This window comes from Lupinus angustifolius, chromosome LG05 (assembly GCF_001865875.1).
Source record: "Lupinus angustifolius cultivar Tanjil chromosome LG05, LupAngTanjil_v1.0, whole genome shotgun sequence".
NCBI classification, from domain to species: domain Eukaryota; kingdom Viridiplantae; phylum Streptophyta; class Magnoliopsida; order Fabales; family Fabaceae; genus Lupinus; species Lupinus angustifolius.
Genome location: NC_032013.1, coordinates 21,188,697 through 21,209,029, shown reverse-complemented (window position 1 = coordinate 21,209,029; position 20,333 = coordinate 21,188,697). Strand labels below are relative to the sequence as shown.

The 20,333-nt window shown below is 32.9% G+C and overlaps 2 protein-coding genes across 3 annotated transcripts; one reads left to right on the top strand and one right to left on the bottom strand.

Annotated features, from left to right (window-relative positions):
• Window positions 5,174–8,147, bottom strand: LOC109348062 (pentatricopeptide repeat-containing protein At1g53600, mitochondrial-like). The gene is given in 4 exon segments (XM_019588266.1): window positions 5,174–5,414; window positions 5,500–6,019; window positions 6,022–6,048; window positions 6,051–8,147. Coding segments are annotated over 3 exon segments (2,142 nt in total). The 5' UTR covers window positions 8,080–8,147; the 3' UTR covers window positions 5,174–5,414; window positions 5,500–5,933.
• LOC109348061 lies at window positions 19,545–20,333 on the top strand. 2 transcript variants are annotated; one of them, XM_019588265.1, is made up of 2 exons: window positions 19,545–19,827; window positions 19,861–20,333. In XM_019588265.1, exons 1-2 carry the CDS (start codon window positions 19,651–19,653, stop codon window positions 20,116–20,118), a joined length of 435 nt encoding a protein of 144 aa, XP_019443810.1. In that variant the 5' UTR covers window positions 19,545–19,650; the 3' UTR covers window positions 20,119–20,333. The 2 variants fall into 2 exon arrangements, with proteins under 2 accessions (XP_019443810.1, XP_019443809.1); XM_019588264.1 differs by having other exon boundaries at window positions 19,547–20,333.

The following is a 20,333-nucleotide window of genomic DNA, read 5'->3' as shown; positions in this document are numbered from 1 at the left end:
TATATATTAGTTGTTATTTCTTTCTTCCATGTTTCCCTGAAAGTGCTAAAAACTGTTTTTTATTAAGTAGTTGAATAATAATAAAAAAGATTTTAAAATTTCTAATATATTATATACGTTGTTTTCCAGTACCAATTTTATCTCTATAACTCTACACGGGGAAAGGAGTGGTAAATACACAGTGGGAAGTTATTTTAAAAAAGTAATAATGTATTTGAGTATTTGCACGTGAAGCAAGCGAGAAAACATGTTAGCATCATATTTTGTGACATTCTAAGTGTTAAAATTGTTTGGATAAGTAAAAACCTTTTAATTTATTAAATTCTGGCTTAAAATTATTTCTGTTTTGAACAATTCAAATAGTTTGATACATTGAATGACAAAATTCCACTTTCATTCCCTAACCAAACATAGAACCAAACATAGTGAAGTTTACAAAAGTAGAAAATAGACAGAACTAGGGAATAGAATGGTATTAAAAAAGTTTCCAATTAAGTGGGTGCATGTGATGTAAATAAAATGGAAGATAGCTTTAAAACTTACAAAAGCGAAAAAGATAGAACCAAGGTGTTGTAGGAATAGCTGCGACCATCCATGCTTCCCAGGACCACACCAATTATCAAATAACCAAAATCCTCTATGGAGAAACAAGTTCTAACTTTTGTATATATTTTTAAAAATAAATATATAATTTTAATATAAATTAATGATATAAGTGTTATTATCTTTTGATTTTTATTTATTTTTTCATATAACTATTCTATCCAATAATAAAGAAGAGTATGACTCATTATCAATTCTGAAAAGAAACACCTGTGTATTTGTTTTGCTAAATATTCTACTGTTTATTGTAAAGATTAGGCATGTGTTCCTAATGTAAAGTAAAGTAAACATCACCATCTATCCATCGAAAAAAAAGTAAACATCACCATCTTGTGATAGCACTGGATTCTTTGGTTAGGCTGCAGAAACCAACTGTTTGGTTTTTGGTTCATTCCCGAGAAGTTATTATTACTTTTTTTCTTCAATTTATGATTTAATATGTATACACCAATAGTACAAGTGTTTTTATACTGTCAGTAAATCATTCATTATTGATTTGTTAACCATTGTTGACTCTCAAATAAAAGTAATACAAATCAATAGTGGATGATGTGCTGATAATATAAAAACTTTACACCGCAAAGATTTTAAACTCTTTAATTTATTGTTTTATGTTACATTTTAAATATAACATATTCTTATTAGAAACTTGGCAATTAGAAGAGGTGAGAAAAGAATCAAATAAAATATAGACAATGACAATGAAGGAACAAGGTATTGTCTTCAACCATAAATTGTGTAAGATTAATTGTAAGACAGTGTTCCATCCTAATTTAAAAAAAAATTGTGTTTGCATTGTAGGTCTAGTGGTATAAGGTAAAGTTGTCAAAATGAGTTATCTTAATGAGTTTAGGTTAGCCCGTAAAGGATTCAGACAGAAATGGACCGGAATAAAAAAATCAAATACAATTTATATATATCAAATTATAACTCAAAACCTGTCTTAAACGAATAGCCGGTTGTAGTGGGTCGATCTGTATAATACTTAAAATTAATTATTTAAAATTTAATTTGTTTAATCTACTTATAAAATAATATATATCACTTGATATTAATTATAATTTTTTTAACACATTTATTATACCCAATTCAATTAAACTAAAATCTAATGCCTTATGTTTAAGTAAAAATGTGATATCAAGTTAACTTATATAATTTTTTAACATAAATCATTTATTAAATTTCTCATTCATATTGGACTATAACTTCCAAAAATAATATTATTTATTACTTCATTTTAATATATAAACCCTTGGGCACCATCAAAAATAATATTATGTTAGTTTATAGTAATAGTGTAGACTCAAGTTTAAAAAGAATTATATATGTCAAAATATATTCATCATCTTAATATATTTTATCATTTCTTACTTTATGAAGGAAGATTATTCCTATGCTCATTATAAACAGTTTCATTCTAAAAACAGTTTGAGTTAAATTAGTTGTGTAGAGTTTTTATGGTAATCAATTATGTTATATTTTAGTTTTGTTGTAAAACATAATATTCTTTGTTATGTTTTAGTTGTAAAAGTTAAATCTAATTAAATATATAATTAAAAAAATAAAAAGATGAAATCTATATGGTTTAATGTTTCTTCTCATTTAATCTGATACACCATTTTGTTCATGTGTTTAAAAGGACATTATGCAATATAGAACTAATTATATCATGATTCACTTTATAAAACTATTGTAATTTATAAATATTGATGTTCTAAATATTACTTTATCTTTTTTGTTCAAATTTCATAACACTAATATGTATTATCTATTTTTATTATAAGTTTATATTATCATTATGTTGTAAAACAATCTTCACCAAAGGCTGATTGCTAAGCCGAAGGTCACAAAAAAGAGGAGAAAAAAGTGGATAGCTCAAACATGCCCAGATAAGCTCAACCAAAACTCGGTTTAATATAGCACCACCAGGCTAAAAAAAAACCAGATTCAATAAACTATTTGCTGCAATATTTGAAATGTACATTTTCCTCTGGGTTTCCTTCCATTCTTTCATAATCATCATACTCCATTTTTTTCCTTCCTTCCTTAAAAATCTTGGGTCCTTAGGATTGTGCATGTACATTTTTTTCGGCCCAATACCTACCTAATCAGTATCTCCTTAACCTGTTTTGTCAACTAGAATTGTGTGCAGACATATCATGCCTTCTTCCAGCGATACCCGATTTCTGCAGTAACCCGACCCTATAATCTTTGCAGCACATCACTACACCGCCACTTGTGAGGAAACAAAATGACCTCTGGCTAAAATATCTGTCAATTATTTGAATTAAGGGTTTTCAATATCAGTTTAGCGATACCCTATTAGACCAACTAAACGTTAATTCGTTAAGGTCTCCACTATATCCTAAGTATCGTATTAGACCAAAATGTTCGATTCTTATAATTATGAGCAACATTTATTGGAAAAGATAATCATGCAACTCGAAAAGGATTAGTTTACATATTGAGTAGGATACTTATACAAAAAAGTTTAGCCATACCGTGCAACCATCCAATCTTAATCAACGATGAAAAAATGAATTCCAACATGTATTAAAATGGTAGAGCCATGCATGAAGCAAGAAAGAAGGAATGAGAAAAACATTCATTGAATGATTATTAAATTGATTGAATGAATTGGATACTATGAAATCCTTTTATAAAAAGAAGAAAAATACTAACTATCCTAACTAACTAACTACCCCTTTTTATTCTTAGAAACTAAAAATTGGCTAAAACTAACCTAATAATATAATATCTCATATTCATATACATTATTATTTACATGATACAATATATTTCAACAGCTCCCCTCAAGCTGGAGAGTGAAAATTCCGAACTCCAGCTTAGAATTGATTTGAAGCAATAACAACACTTAAGCACCATGATAGAAGCTATATCATCACACGCTTAACCATCCATGACAGAAGTTATATCATCAAACACTTAACCATCCATGACAGAAGTTATAAGTTTGCTTAACCACCATGGACAAAAGCTAATCATTCAATGTTTAACCATCTATGACAAAAGTTGTATCTGAGCTTAACCACCATGGACAGAAGCGAACCAACCATTAATGATAAAAGAGAGAAGAAAAAATGGATCGGAATATGGATCATAATATGCAGCTTCAATGATGAAAACATACTCTAATGATGTTGTGTGTAGAGGAGTAAAGAAAATAAAGCATTAATATCAATCAATGATTTCAGACTAAAACATCAAACGCCATGGCACCAAGAATAGAAAACTTGATGTGCTAGTGTGTTTATATCAAAGTCATGTGAGTTGCAATAGCCAATACACCAATCTACCAAACCTTTTAAGATGTTAGCAACCTGTGCAACTGAGAGAAACTTTGCACGTGACAAAACTAGCAAGATATGCAACAACACTAATCTTAGTAATAGGGGATTAACATCACAAACAAATATCTCCAAAAGAACTTTGAAAAATTTCACACTACACTCTTCAGGATTCAGTTCACAAGCATAGAACATCACAAACTGGGAGCCTTCTTTGTTTAATTCTTTCTTTGTAGACCTCTTAGAACATATGCAACCCATGTTGTAGCAAAATAACATCTCAAATATACAATATCATTATCTTTCAAGAACTAGGATTAGTGTTCACCATCCAAACACAACTTTCATTTGAATCTAATAACCTCCTATTGCATGCAATTTTATCAAACAACTCTACCACCAATCACAAATTTCCATGCTAACCACTAACCACTAACCTTGAACCATTATGTTGGATTTAAAGGTGAAAGGAAAAGAAGCAAGAAACTTTTGTTTGAAGATGAAGGCTCTTGCAATTAACCAATATTCAAGAAAAAGAAATTAACCACATCAAGAAAGAATGTGATGAATGTATACCTGCTTCTTTAAACAACAGAAAAACTGGAACTGTGGGAATGAATTCAAGATATAATCACACAATTCAAGCTCCTACTAGTGATACACAATGAACTCTATACTTACTCTGAAAGAAGTGATGCTAAAGAAGAGGCTGCTAACGAGAAGTATAAGCGGAAGCCATCAAAACAATAATTATTGCTCTAATACCATGTTAAAATGGTAGAGCCATGCATGAAGCAAGAAATAACGAATGAGAAAAGCATTATTGAATTGATTAAATGAATTGGATACAATGAAATCCTTTTATAAAAGGAAGAAAAATACTAACTACCCTAACTAACCAACTACCCCTTTTTATTCTTAGAAACTAAAAACCGGCTAAAACCAACCCAACAATATAATCTCTCATATTCACATACACTATTATTTACATGATACAATATATTTCAACAACATGTGCATTAAAAAAAGCTTTTCTTAATAAAATGTCATTAGACTTAACACGTCGGGGCTATATTAAAAAACTACGTTTATTATAAAACATATAAAAGAAATTGATAGTGAAAAAACCTAACTCGGGATTACCAGTTGGTGGAGAAGATTTGCCTATTTAACCCTTCAATAGTTCAATCAGATTTTGAGGACAAACTCAACTAATTCTGGACATTCATCAACTGCAAAAGCAATAAACATGCTATAAAGAATGTAAACCATAAATGTTGAATTGTGAATGGGGTTGATAAAATTTATATAATACATACATTATCTTTTAACTAAAAGACTTTATAAAGCATAATGAATCTCACCATCCCAACGTCATTCATCTTTTTGAAGCTGTACAGCAAACTACAGTAACTGCAATAGGTCTACATTGCAGTTTGCACCAATGCAGTAGTAGAATGATCACAGATAACCAGAAAGTGGAATTGTTGTCTCAAGCTTTAACTATTGTATTTAATTTCTGAAATGCCTCCAAGACTATCCATAGAACTAACCATGCTTAGTTAAGTTTGAGACAAGGGTAGGTCACATATTTGACATGGCATACTTAAGGTAGCGTTGTGTAAGAGAATGCCAAGAACGAGTGCTTCCAAAGAATTTCACAATGGAAAAGAATTTCAGCAACATGTTAAGATAAGTCCTACATCAGATGGGAATATGACCAATCCATTGCTTATAAGGCTTAGACAATCCTAACCTCATGAGCTAGCTTTTGGGGCTGAGTTACGTATAACAATTCTAATATGATATCAGAGTCTAACTTCCCAATGGGCTACCCGCAGATGTACAGTCTTGTCAACTTCACACGCTCCAGACGTCCAATCCTGAATGTGAGGGAGGTGTCATGCTCCAGATGTCCAATCTTGAGCGTAAGGGATGTGTGTTAAGATAAGTCTCATATCGGATGAGAATACAACAAAGAACTTATGTTTATAATAGAGAAAGAAAACAAGAGATTGTCACTCAGTACATCTCATTCGTAGTCAATAACTCAATATTATGATGTATGTATGCTTTCTCTTCAACATCCCTATGTGATTGATCCCCACAAGATATAGATGAACCTCATCTTTCATGTAATCCAACTACAACCTGGACTCTTTTTTATTCCTTTTAAATTCTTGGTCTTTCTTACTAAGTCACCCTCAATCTTTTTCCCAGCAGCAGAATATAAGTCAGATAATACCACATAAGGAATTGCATTTGCAGGGTCAAGCTCAGTGATTTGTTGAGCTGCAAGCTTAGCAAGTTCAAGATTCCCATGGGTCTTGCTTGCACCCAATATAGCTCCCCAAACCCCAGAATGGGGCTTTAACGGCATTGAACGGATTAAGTAAATAGCTTCATCTAGCAAACCAGCACGACTAAGGAGATCAACCATGCATGCATAATGATCAGCTTCTCGCTTAATTCCATATTGGGATTCCATTGTGTTAAATAAATTCCACCCCTCTTCAACCAGTCCTCCATGAGCACATGCTGAAAGGACAGCAAGGAAAGTAACATGATTGGGTTCATGGCCTTCACTCTGCATTTTTTTATAGATGCCAAGAGCTTCTTCACCAAAGCCATTTTGTGCAAACCCGTTGATGATTGAATTATAAGAGATCACATTTGGCTCAATGACATCTAGGAAGATCTTGTAGGCGTCGATTACATTTCCACACTTAGAGTAAAATGATATAAGAGAGTTTTGTATAGACAGATCATACTCTAGGTTCATCTTCAGAACAAGAGCATGAATCTGAAGCCCTTGATTCAAAGCAACCAAAGCAGCTGAAGCAGCTAGGACACTGCTAATAGTTAAGGGATTAGGCCTACATCCTTCCCGGTTCATATGAGCATACCAATGCAAGGCTTCCCCATAGTCCTTGTTATTCACATACCCAGATATAATAGCTGTCCAAACAAAGTCATCTTTCTCTGGAAGCATATCAAATAGCTCTATGGCCTTCACAACTCTTCCACTCTTAGTGAATCCAGTGATCATGGCCGTCCAAGAAATCAAGTCCTTCTCGGGCATTCTCTCAAAAAGCCTGTAGGCTGCTTCTATTTCATTGTTATGAACATACCCAGAAATTAAAGAATTCCAAGTGACTATGTCTTTCTTGCTCATGGTACAAAACATTCTCTTTGCCATGTCCAAACAACCAAAAATGCAATACATAGTAATAATAGAATTATTCAAAACATTATCAAATTCAAATCCCATGTGTGAAACCAAAGCATGTATCTGCATGCCCTCTCGCATCCTACAACAAATTCCACAAGCTTTGAACATCATAGTCATGGTGGTGGAATTAACTTCAAACAAACATTCCCTCCTCATATTCAAAAACAAATCAAATCCCTCCTCGAAGAAACCTTTCTCCATATACCCATTGATCATTGCACTCCAAGAAACAATATTTCTCTCAAGCATTTTATCAAATAAGCTCCTAGCACCAGCAATCCTTCCATCCCTGCACAAACCATCAATCATAGCACTCCAAGAAACTACGTCCCTCACAGTCATGCTTTCGAAAACCGCCGACGCCTCATTTATTCTCCCCATCTTCAAATACCCATTTATCAACGCATTTGAACAAGCTGGATCCCGAAACTCAACAGGGGCCTCCCGGTACAACTTCTCAGCTTGATGGAACATTCCAGCCTTAACAAAACCCATAATCATTGCAGCATAAGACACCAAGTTTCGCTCACTCAAAACACAAAACAGTTTATAAGCTTCTTCTACATTGCAACCATTCTTTATATAAGCAGAGATCATAGCATTATATGATGCAGTAGTTCGTTCGGGCATTTCATCGAACACTCGGCGGGCATTTGAAATTTGTCCATTTTGGGCATAAGCAGTGAGCATAGCAGTCCAAGAAACTGTGCTCTTTCTGGGCATCTTTCTGAATACCTTTTCTGCTTCTTTGACATTGCCGTTTCGTCCATTTTTGGTTATCTGGGTATTGCAGAGTATCAAAAATTTGGTGCCTCTATCACATTTTGTTGAGTTATGAACAAAAATTTGATTAAGTGAGAGAGATTGGTATTGACGAAGCTTGAAATGTGAGAGATTCAGTTTAATGATTCGTTGGTGTAAGTTTCCGGTTACCATTTTTTTGTATCACCACTCTAAACTACCGAGGGCTGCCACCAGTGAGGTGAGTGAGGGACTAAGTATGTTTTGAACTTTTCATACGGTGACGGTTCTAAATTATACCCTTTCATATGGTGAGGGTTCTAAATTATATCCTAAGGTTTGGAACATATTAAACTAAAATAAAAATAGAAAAAAATAATAAATATTTAATTTTTTAATTAACATCACATATTTTTAATGCTATGGAACAATAGACCCTTGTTAAGTTGTGAATTAGAAAATTATTTAATTATTAAATTTTTAACTTAAATATATATTTTTAACCAATCACAAGTGGTACACTGTATATGAAATTAGATGTACTTCATCCTATAGTATGTAATAGACCAATCATAATGAAGCAAAAACAAAAATGTAATGAATGTTTCATTTTTTGAATTGACATAACATGTTTTGATTAGTAAATGACAAACTTTGGGACAAGCTCTGGGACAACAAATACTCATTCTAGTTGCAGCTAGATAATGATTTTTTTATAAATATTTTTACACAATCAGTACATCATTTGTCATTCATTAGTATTACTTTTTAAAAAATCAATAATATTTAAAAATAATAGGTAAATAATAGATTAACATTGTATAATTTTTTTAGGATGATATTATATATATCTTTTTTCTCAAAATCTAAACACTATCACCAATTATAGTGATATCACTTGTGATAGGAATGTAGGGGTACACAAATTAATCTTAATTTAACTTATATTTGATATTTTTGGATCTCATTTTCAAATTTTCAAGAATGAAATTGATTTGCACAAAAATTTCAAAAGATGGAAACGTATCTTTAGTCAATAATTTATTATAATAAAGATGATTAAATATCTTTGTTCAATAATTTATTATAATAAAAGTGATTAAATATTTAATTATATCATTTGTGAACATATTTTAATATAACTTATCTAAAATATTTTATGTATTAGCTTATTAAAATGTAAAGGAAAATATATAAAAAAAACTATAAGTAAATTACCATCATTCAAGCTTCATATCTACCACCACCAACATTAGCACCATATATCTTCATTCTAGAAACATAACCATTGAGTCTAAGCCATAGGGAATTGTATTTATTAATGTCGCTCTACTTCCTTCTCTTGTGTGCTATAGCACCTACTTCTCCATTTGTTCGTGATTGTGTTATGGCTAGACAACATCTACATATCTAAGGTCATCAAATTTTTTCAAGCATTTATACATTTAAGCTCGTTGGACTTTCTCGAGCATCATTTGGTGACAAATGTAGAATAAAATGATGAAGAATTTGGTTTATGGAGTTTGAGAATTAGATTCATATTTATATAGATGTTGAATATGGTGATTTAGTTTATGTCAAAGAGAGGGACTAAAGTAGAATTTGATAATCTTCTGGGCTAAAGTGATAAGCGCCTACAAAGGCAATGACCAAAATGAATTTTATGTTGGAAATTTTCCATGAATAATCCTATTGTTGGAGAATTTCTACCTGTAATCCATAGATTGAATGCGGAAATCCTTATGATCATGGCTTCGTTCCGATAACCTAATGTTTATGCCCATACAAAACCCATATGGAACGACCATGACCCAGACTGAAGAAACCCCAATTGATTTCATGGTGAAGAAGAAGAGTATACCTTGATTAACCATTTGGAATCTCGAAGGTATGTGGGTGTGATGATCTTCCAGATGTTAGAGTGCCTGATGGTTTTCCTTTTGCTTCTCTAGAGGGGAATGAGAATCCAAGGAGAGTGTGATGCTAGATGATAAGTTACCTTATGGAATTGTGATGGTGTGTTATCTTATATTTGATAACTCCTCACAATTTCTTTTATTCTCATCAGCCTACTCAACAAAACCCGTTGCTCTACAAATGGGGACCATAACCCATAAAAGTAACCGAAGCGGTTACTACTTAAGTTGCAATCGTTCTAATTCAGTCCCTTCATCAAATCAGAAATTGCCTGAATATATCTACACTTATAATATTTCATGTCACATATGCCCTTAGCCACCAAATTAATTACTGAAGATCATTTTATATTTTGGCTAATTAAATAATGGTCATAACACAATTATAGAATTATATTTGTGACCCATAAATTGTCAGAAATTCTAACATTTTACTCCAAACTTAATAATACATGTATAATTTTTGTTATTGCGTTATAAAAACCGTTTGCATGCTAAGGACATACTCAACAAACTTAGTCAAGGGTAGAGACTAAAGTGGTTTTTTCATAATCTTGATGAATAGAGTAAGAGGGCGTACACAATCAAAGATCAAAATCGAAGTTACTAAAAAACTATAGTGTCTAATGATGTCTTTCCACTTTATTTACTCTTTTACATGTTTCTCTCTCCTCTTTCTCATATTTTCAAGTTGCCTTTTCTTGTTTTTTTACTCGGTAGAAATTTTTTTATACTTAAATTTTAGGTAAGTTGAGTCTGGAGAGCTAACTAGATGAAGACATGCCTTATGGTTCTTGTTGGGGGATGTTTGTGTTGAACTAAAGAAAGATGAGTTTTTTGAGAAAGTGTATATGAATAACCTCTAGTTGTATTGAAAAGTGTATTGAGTATCAAAATACAACAATATTCCTATTTCAAATGTATAACATTTATTTAAAGCTTTTCAATGACCTAACTAACTTGCCAAATAAGAAAGATTAACTACTAACTAACAAAACAGATTCGATAATCGATTATCCTTATCATTAATCGATTATTCATATCATTAATCGATTAACGCGACTAGTAAGGAGAATGACAACTTATTCAACATTCACCTTGAATTCTAAGCTTGCTAGACTTGTTACTCCAATTTTTGTCTAAGTTCTTCAAATCTTGCTTTCTTCAATGGTTTTGTAAGTGCGTCAGCTTGTTGTTCTTTAGAATTTCAAAACTCCAATCTTATCTCCCATTTTCTCACTTGACCCTTTAAGTAGTAGAATCTTGTTTCTATGTGTTTACTTCTCCCACGAGCTACTGGATTCAAAGCAAGATTAATGGCTGATTTTTATCTACCATCAGTAGAATACCATTTTCTGTTTTCATTCTTAACTCCTCTAATAGAGCCTTCATCCAAGCAACTTGACAAACACACATACTAACTGCTATATATTCATTTTCACACGAAGACAGGGTCACCACATCTTGCTTTTTAGAACACCAACTTATAGGAGCATCCCCTAACTTGAATAAGTATCATGTGGTACTCTTTCTATCAGATTTATCATCATACCAATTTGCATCAGAGAAGCCTACAATTTCACCATTGCTCTTGATGTTCTGCTTGGTAGGGAAAATAATTCCAAGTCCAATTGTTCCTCTTAGATACTTCAACACTTTCTTTACAGTTGTGAGATGAGCTTGTTGTATATTTTCCATAAATCTACTTGCCAGACCAACACGATAAGCAATATAAGGTCTTGTATTACATATGTACCTCAATGTGTCAATCATCTGTCTGAATAGAGTTTTATCAACCTGCTTCTCTTCTTCTGTTTGGCTGCAAATTGTGATGATTTCTGTAAGAGTGGCTGCTATATTGCATTGCAACATTTGAAAACTTTTTAGTACATCAACCGTGTATTTGTTCTGATGCATAAAAGTTCCAAGTCTTGTCTTCTTGAACTCAACTCCAAGGAAGTATGCCCATTCACCAAGATCAGTCATTTCAAATTCTGATTGCATTTGTTGTTTGAAGATTGAAATATCATTATAATTTCCACTTGTTATAAGCAGATCATCCACATAGAGGCAAACAATAAGTAGATTTCAGTTGTCACTGCCCTTTATATAAACACCATGCTCTGTAGTGCATTTAATGAATCCAAGTTGTTGTAGGAATGCATCAATCCTCCTATTCCAAGCTCTTGGTGCCTGCTTGAGCCCATACAAGTCCTTGTGAAACTTATACACCAGTCCTTCTTTGCCCCTGATCTCAAAACCCGGTGGTTGTGTCACAAATACTTCTTTGTCCAATGGTCCATTTAGAAATGTTGACTTCACATCCATCTGATGGATTTCCCTGCAATTATAGCTATCAATAGAAACTACAAGCCTTCTTGTTTCTAGCTTAGCCACGGGTGCAAAAACTTCATCATAATCTAGACCTTGTTTCTGTAGGAACCCCTTTGCAACAGACCTGGATTTATGCTTAGTTACTTCACCATTTGGATTTAGTTTGGCCTTGTACATCCATTTAATAGCTATGGCTTTATTTATTCATGGAAATTAGGCTAGGCTCCATGTGGCATTCCTTTCAATTGACCTCAGTTCTTCTTCCATTGCCTCAGCCTATTGAGGTTGCGTCAATGCCTCTTCTATTATTTCTGGTTCCATCTCAGCAAGTAGTGCCATGTGCATAAAGTCACCATCTGATGTGATGGTTGAATAAGGGAACACCTTATAGTCACTCAACCTTGAGGGTGGATGTCTATGCCTCTGAGTTGTTGGAGGATTGGCTGAAGTGTTGGACACATCAACTTTATTGTGTACCACTGTCTCAATCAAATCATTCTCTTCATCATCCTCAAATTGCAGGAATGTATTTTGGCTTCCTATTGAACTTTTGAGATTCCAATTCCAGCACTGATCCTCATCAAATCTCAAATACATGCTCATCATCAGCTTATTCTTCTTGGGATCAAAGACTCTATAGGCACTAGTTGAGTGATAGCCCAATAAAATGAGTTTATCACCCCTATCATCCAACTTTCTCCTTCTGGCTTCAAGCACATGTGTATATCAAATGGAGCCAAACACTTTTAAATGACTCATATTTGGGTTAATTCTTTTCCAAGCTTCCTCCCGAGTCTTCTCATTTAATCTCTTAATAGGGCATCTATTTAGTATATACATAGTAGTAGAAGCAGCATCACCCCAAAATCTCTTAGGCGAGCCTTTTGCTTTAAGCATACTCCTTGCCATGTTAAGGATTGTTCTGTTTGCCCTTTTTATTGTACCATTATGTTGAGGTGTGTAGGGAACAATGTCTTCATGTATTATTCCTTCTTTGTCTCATAAATCATGAAATTCAGCAAACACATATTCCTCTCCACCATTTGACCTTAAATGTTTCAGCTTGACATCACTTTGTCTATTTACTTGAGCCTTGAATTTCTTAAATGTAGCAAACACATCACTCTTCCCCTTTATTAGATAGATCCAAATCTTGCTTATATGGTCATCTATATAGGTTAAAAAGTATCTATTGCCACCAATTGACTCTTCTTCAAAGGGTCCACACACATCAGTGTATACAACCTCTAATGCATTTACTGACTTGGCAAGAACATTTGAGACAAATGCATTTATGGTTTGCTTGCTAAATAGACACTCATCACACATTTGTTCTGGTATTCTAATATATGGTAGTCCAGACACAAATCCACTTGTGCTCAACAAAACTAGGCTCTTGAAGTTTAGGTGTTCAAACCCTTGATGCCATAGCCATGTATCATTTTCTAGTGCTGACTACAAACACCTTTGTTCACCAGTTTAAATGCCTATCTTGAAGGTCCAATTAGATGAAAGTGGAATCTTCAAGATGTTGTGCTTGTCTTTATCAAATACCTTCAATATACCCTCTTTCATTTCCATAGTTTAGCCCTTTTTTCTAGTAAGTGTCTAAAACTAATAAAAAATTTCTTCATCTTAGGGATATATAGGACATTGGAGATGTATGCTTTCTTCCCGTCCTTCCTCTGGATCATAACCTTACCAATTCCTTCAGCTGAGAAATCTCTATTATCAGTAAACTTGACTTTTCTCTTAGTTGTTTCATTAAGAGATGTGAACCAATATTTCTTGCTTGTCATGTGGTTAGAGCAACATGTGTCCAAGTACTAGAAATCTACACTTTCTTTTTTGTTTTTTACAGTAGCCATTAGCAAGTAGTGTTCCTCATCATAAGATTCTCCGCCTTGTAGCATTGCACTTTGCTCTTGTCAATATTTCTCCTATTCAGTGAGTTCTTATATGAACCTTTCCTTTGATCACTCACATAAGTAGTGGAGTTAGTTGATTTCTGTGATGATGAGCCTTGTTCAAACCTTGAGCCTTGACAGTTTCTCCATTTCTCATTCTGCCATTTATTCTTGCTCCTTTTGTTCTTGTTCCACTACCCAACAAATTTCTTGGTTTGTTGAGCTTGAAGTGCTTGATCATCATTCTTTTCTGCAAGTCTCTCTTTCAACCTCTGTTCATGAGCTTCAAGAGAGCTTTGTAGTTCTTCTACCTTGTAGCTCTAAAGATCTTTGGACTGTTCAATTGCTACAACCATATGATCATATTTAGGAGTTAAAGTCCTGAGTATTTTCTCAATTACAGCTTGATCTTTTACCTCTTCTCCATAAGACTTCATCTGATTGATGAGTGAATGAATCTTGGTAAAGTATTCTGAAATTATTTCATTCTCCTCCATTTGAAGGAGTTCATACTTCATTCTCATGGTTTGGAGTTTCACCTTCTTTATCTTTTCAGCCCCTCATAGTTTTTTCCCAAACACTCCCATGCATCCTTAGATGTCTTGGCATCAACTATTCTTTCAAAGTCTGCCTTATTAACACATTGATGGGTCAAGAACAAAGCCTTGCAATCCTTCATCTTGAATTCTCTATGGACCGTTCTTTGAGCTTCACTTGCATTATCTCTAATATCTTGATAGCCATTCAGTAAAACCTCATACACTTCTTGAAAACCAAAGACGGACTTCATTTGCATTCTCCATCTATCATAGTTCTTGGAGTCAAGAATTGGTAATGTCATTGCAAATCCATTACCATTTGTCATCTTGGATTCATACTTGCAGAATTCTTTTCTTCTTGCTACAACACTTTCTTCCCTTCCTTTATTCTTTGACTCCATGCACAAGATCCACACAGAATCATATTCCTAGCTCTTGATACCACTGTTGGACTAAAGAAAGCGGATGAGTTTTTGGAGATTGAGTGTATGAATAACCTATAGTTGTATTGAAAAGTGTATCGAGTATCAAAATACAACAATATTCCTAATTCAAATGTATAACATCTATTTAAAGCTTTTCAATGACCTAAGTAACTCGCCAAATAAGAAAGATTAACTACTAACTAACAAAATAGATTCGATAATCATTTATCCCAATCATTAATTAATTATTCATATCATTAATCGATTGATGAGATTAGTAATGAGAATTACAACTTATTCAACAGTTTGAAATATATTAATGTATTAGTCCTACATTGCCTAGTATTAGAATATAGTATAGTAGCAATGTTATATATTATACTCAAGTCCCTTGCTATAATGTGCACCAGTTATAAGCACCAAGTAGAAACACTCATGGGAAATTGGGTTCATGGGTGTGCTAGGGCTTGTAATCTTTATTCTCTAATAATATCTTTGTAGTCGATCAGTGCTCCCGGAGATGTAGGAAAAATTGGTCGAACCCCGTTACCAAATTCTTTTGTTTCTTCTCTTCTATTTATTATGTGCACTTTATTTGATTGTTTGTGACCAATGCTACACAACGACCACTTCCGCTGCACCAACAATTGGATTCAGAGTCAATTGGTAGATGACTCTTAACTTAGGCACCAGATAATGGCTAAAGAGGGTGAAGGCGTGATGGCTAGACAATGTGTGTCAAATGTAATGCATAAGGATAAAGTATATGGGTTGAAGGAGAAGAATACATGACATCACTATGGTGGGGGCAATATATGTTGATCCAGAACCCCATAAGTTCATGTACTCGATTAGGATCAAGATAGAGATATGGACTCATATGTTGAGTTTGACCCTGTGATAGGTGTTGATAATATCTCTCTAGATGTTGAGAGAATGATCTCCTTTGAGATGATAAATGGAATATCCTAATGACGTATCTATGACGTTATAGTGAAAGATATTAATTGTTAGCAGATCCACAAAAACATAGAGGTGTTGGCTAACTTTGATGTAGGGTGTAACATGGGCATTCCCTTTGATGCAAGGTGTAACATGAGGATTGGTAGAATGTAGGGTGTGACATGGACATTGGCTTGGATGCAAGGATGTAGTACATGAATTGGTTAGCATTGATGCAAGGTGGGTGCGGTGGGTATACTTCTTATGGTAGAGTATGATAGTTTTTTTTACTATAATTGTTGGACTAGACAATGATGGTAGCGGTTGAGACTTTCCAAGGAAGCTCCAAAATTCAGTTTGACTGAATATTGAAGAGGACGATTGTTGGTAAACTTTGGCGTAGAGGACCTATATATCGAAAGACTTCATAACAATAGATGGCTAGGCGACATGTTCTATTATATGGCGGCACAGGAAGCTGCATTGCAAGATTTGATAGCTAGATTCTTGGTAGCATCGTCAAGGATGCTTATAAGGTTTATGTTGTAGGGGAACAAATTCTTATATGGAAGAGTTGTTAAAGAGAGCAAGGTGGAGTCAAATATTCGCTAAGGTTGAGATTCATATGTTGATTTGCTACGGAGCAAGATACTCATCTATTTCAATCAAGATGAATATTGTTAGGAATGTTTGAAATATGCTATTGTATTTTGTTAGGAATGTTTGAAATATGTTATTGTATTAGTCTCATATTGCCTACTATTAAAATATAGTAGAGTATCAATGTTATATATTAGACTCAAGTCTCTTATTATAATGTGCACCATATATAAGCATCAAATAGAAACACCTCATCGGCAGTTGGGTTCATGGGTGTGCTAGGTCTTGTAATCCTTATTCTTTAACAATATCTTGATAGTTGGTCAGCGCTCCCGAGGACGTAGGTAAAATTGCTCAAACTCTTTACCAAATTCTCTTGTTTCTTCTCTTCTATTTATTCTATACACTTTATTTGATTGTTTGGGTGAATGGGAGAAATTTGAAATCACAATCTTGTGGGCTATTAATTTTTTTTTTTTTGATCGGCTGTGGACTATTAATTAATTTCATATCAACTACATCATCCTTTGTAGGTACATAATAGAAACTGTGTTTCCACTAATAATAAATTAGGGAAGACTCCTCTAATGTGCAGCTTGAACATTAGCGTATAAAGTGCATTTTGCATATTAAAGTGTAATGTGCATGAATGTAACCATATTTTGATATAAATTTATTAATGAATTATAATTACTCATTCTATTGAATGGTCTAAATTAATGATGAAATTTCAAAAATAAGAAACAATGGAGATGAATTTTATGTATTTTTTATTATGAACTCAATAGTAATACCATATTATGAATTTTGGTTTAAGAAATTAGAGTTACTTTGTATTCTACCATGTGATACTATATATATGTGGGCTTAATGGGCTTTACACGTTATAGTCTCACATGCTGATTCATTCTTTTCCTTCATTAATAATAGTCGAAATTGATATTCATCCATGCAAGGAAGGTGCATGTTGGACAATGACCATGTGTTCTTGTATGATTTGGTTTCATACCAAACAAACAGGGACATTACAAGGCACAAACCTTTCATGTGAATGTCTCGTGTGTCTAGTCTAAAAAATATAGATAAATACACTTAAACATATGAGCCTTGTGTGCCTCCTGGTGGAACCATATATACATGTGATGCATCTTCAACGAAAGCATTCGAAAGAGATTTGGACACGACACAACAATTACTTTGCTAGCATGATTCTAAACCACTTAATGTCATATCAAAATGCAAGTTTTCTAATCATATATATTTCATCATCAATACCCCATGATTAGTTCTATCATATATAAATTTATCAACTTTTAAAATATTAAACATTTAGTTCTCAAATTTATGAACATCTAGGGTTGAGGTTAAGAATTTTTTTAATTATTAATAGAGTAAATTACATTGATATCCTCTCACTTTTATTGAAATTACACAAACTATCTCTCACTTTTTTACGCTTAAACATACCCTCTAATTTATATATTTTCATTATATTGACCACTTATGCATAAGAAATAAGTGTAATCTTTTAAACAAAAGAACGTGATAAATGCAATTAAGTTACACGAAATATGATATATTTTGGAAACAAGTCTAAATAATATACAAGTAAATGTATCTTTATTATTTTTTTTGTTACAAAATACATCAACAAATCTAAAAGTATATTGTTTAAATCACTCTTATATTATATCCTAACGACAAAAAAAGAAAAGAGGTATTGACTCATATATTATTTGGATTGTCTCTATACTATGTCATATTTTGTTTAACTTAATTATATTCATCACCCTTTTTATTTAAAAGATTATACTTATTTCTCCTACGTGTATAGCCGGTATGTAATGTGTATATTTAAAAGATTATATTGTGACATTGAGGGTGGACTTGAATGGACTTTCATTTAATAAAAAACGAAAATGTATTTAATCATTAATTAAGATTATAAAATCATCATTCAACAGGTATAAAGTATAAACCTTGAAATGCTCTACAATCAAACATATTCAATGTATTACTTATTTTTAACTCACATATTACATATCGAGGGATTCGATATTCGATATCCCGTTTTCTCATCCTCCAATTGGATTATAATATATATGTCTCTTTAGGTAGATGATGATGCCAGTTAAAATAAATCAAACTTGAAGTTGACACTTGACAATAGTGATATTTTATTGTTTCATAATAATTTGATATATGTTTGAGATATTTCTCTTATTACTAATTAATTTTGATATGTAATTTTAACCTATTATGAGAGTCAACATTCAACTTCTTCTGATAATCATAAGTCATAAAGTGATCTGATAGTGAAGAGAGCGGTCGTATGGAATGGAATGTAGGAGGTTGTGGGTTCTTGAGTCCCACCTTCAACAAAAAATGGGAGTTATAATGGTGATTTGATGGTAAGGGGTGTAGGAGGTTGAAGATGGAGTCTCACCCATAACAAAATACTAACATATTAACAACTAACATACTAACAATTGCCGATAAAAAAAATCATAAGTCAAAAGATATATTTTTAATCCGACAGACTTTTATAGATGAAGAATGTTGAAAAATAAGTCATACATCATTTACCTCATTATTTCTACCATGATCACATTTTGGAATTTCTAAGCATAGCCGACACTCCTACAAATTATTAAATATGGGTGGCTTCTTTCTCAAACTTAATTATACTTATACTTGTCACTTAATTATTGATTCTTATTTGGTGGGTTTGGGATGCTCATATGTTATAACCATTAGTGGGTGCATCATACCTAGTCTAATCTAATTAATCAATTCATATTTTGCTCACATATGCTTTTCTTCGACAACTACACATCAATGGGTCAAAGCAACAACAATTTTCCAGCATAATTATGTGAATCTTATCTTCATCATTATTTAATTTATTAGAACCACATGAATGATTGGTTTATACTAGCAAAGCTATAGCAACCCCTCGTAATATTGTACCATGCAGTTTTCCTATATAAAGGTTCCTTCTTCAACTTTGAAACCCACCACTGCTTTAATTGCTCTTCTTCTCTCACTTGAGCTAGCTATCTCAATAAATAAAATAAAGGGTCACTTTTTTTTCTTACTAACAATGGCTTCCTTAGTGCCTGAAAATGTATATGAATTAGGGTTTGATGAGTTCTCTGAAGCAAACAATGTTCTTCTCATGTCCCTAATGGAAGAGACACATGAAGATGAGTACAATGGAGATGATAGACTTGTAAGTATGATTCAGTCACTAGAGGCAGAAATCAATGACCCTATATTAGGCCAAAGGTATGAGTTAGGGCACATGATGGATGGTCAAGATTGTTACACATCTATCAATGATAATGCTCATTGGGTTGATAATAAGGAATTGTTTTCTTCCTTATCATTTGATGAAATGAATACATGGATTCCATGTGAAGATAATGAGATGATGGAGCATGTAGCAATGGAATATAAAGGTGGAAATGACATTGATGAATTTGAGTTGTATTATGGAGGTTTCTTGGAGCAACAACATAGAGAGACTCATTTGTCACAAGGACAAAGTGATGCAATATTCTCAAATTAATAAACAGGGATATAAGGAAAAAGAAATAATGGATTAATTATCCAATTTGGGAAGAAAAGTCCTCAAGTTCATGTTGCCAAACCATCTAAAAATGTTTTTGCAAATGTTCAAACAAACATGCACTAATCTTTTAGTTAGATTTAACTTCTTTTTTTGTTTTCTACCGTTGTTTTATGTAATTGTTGAAGATATTATAATGGATTTCCCTTCAGAGA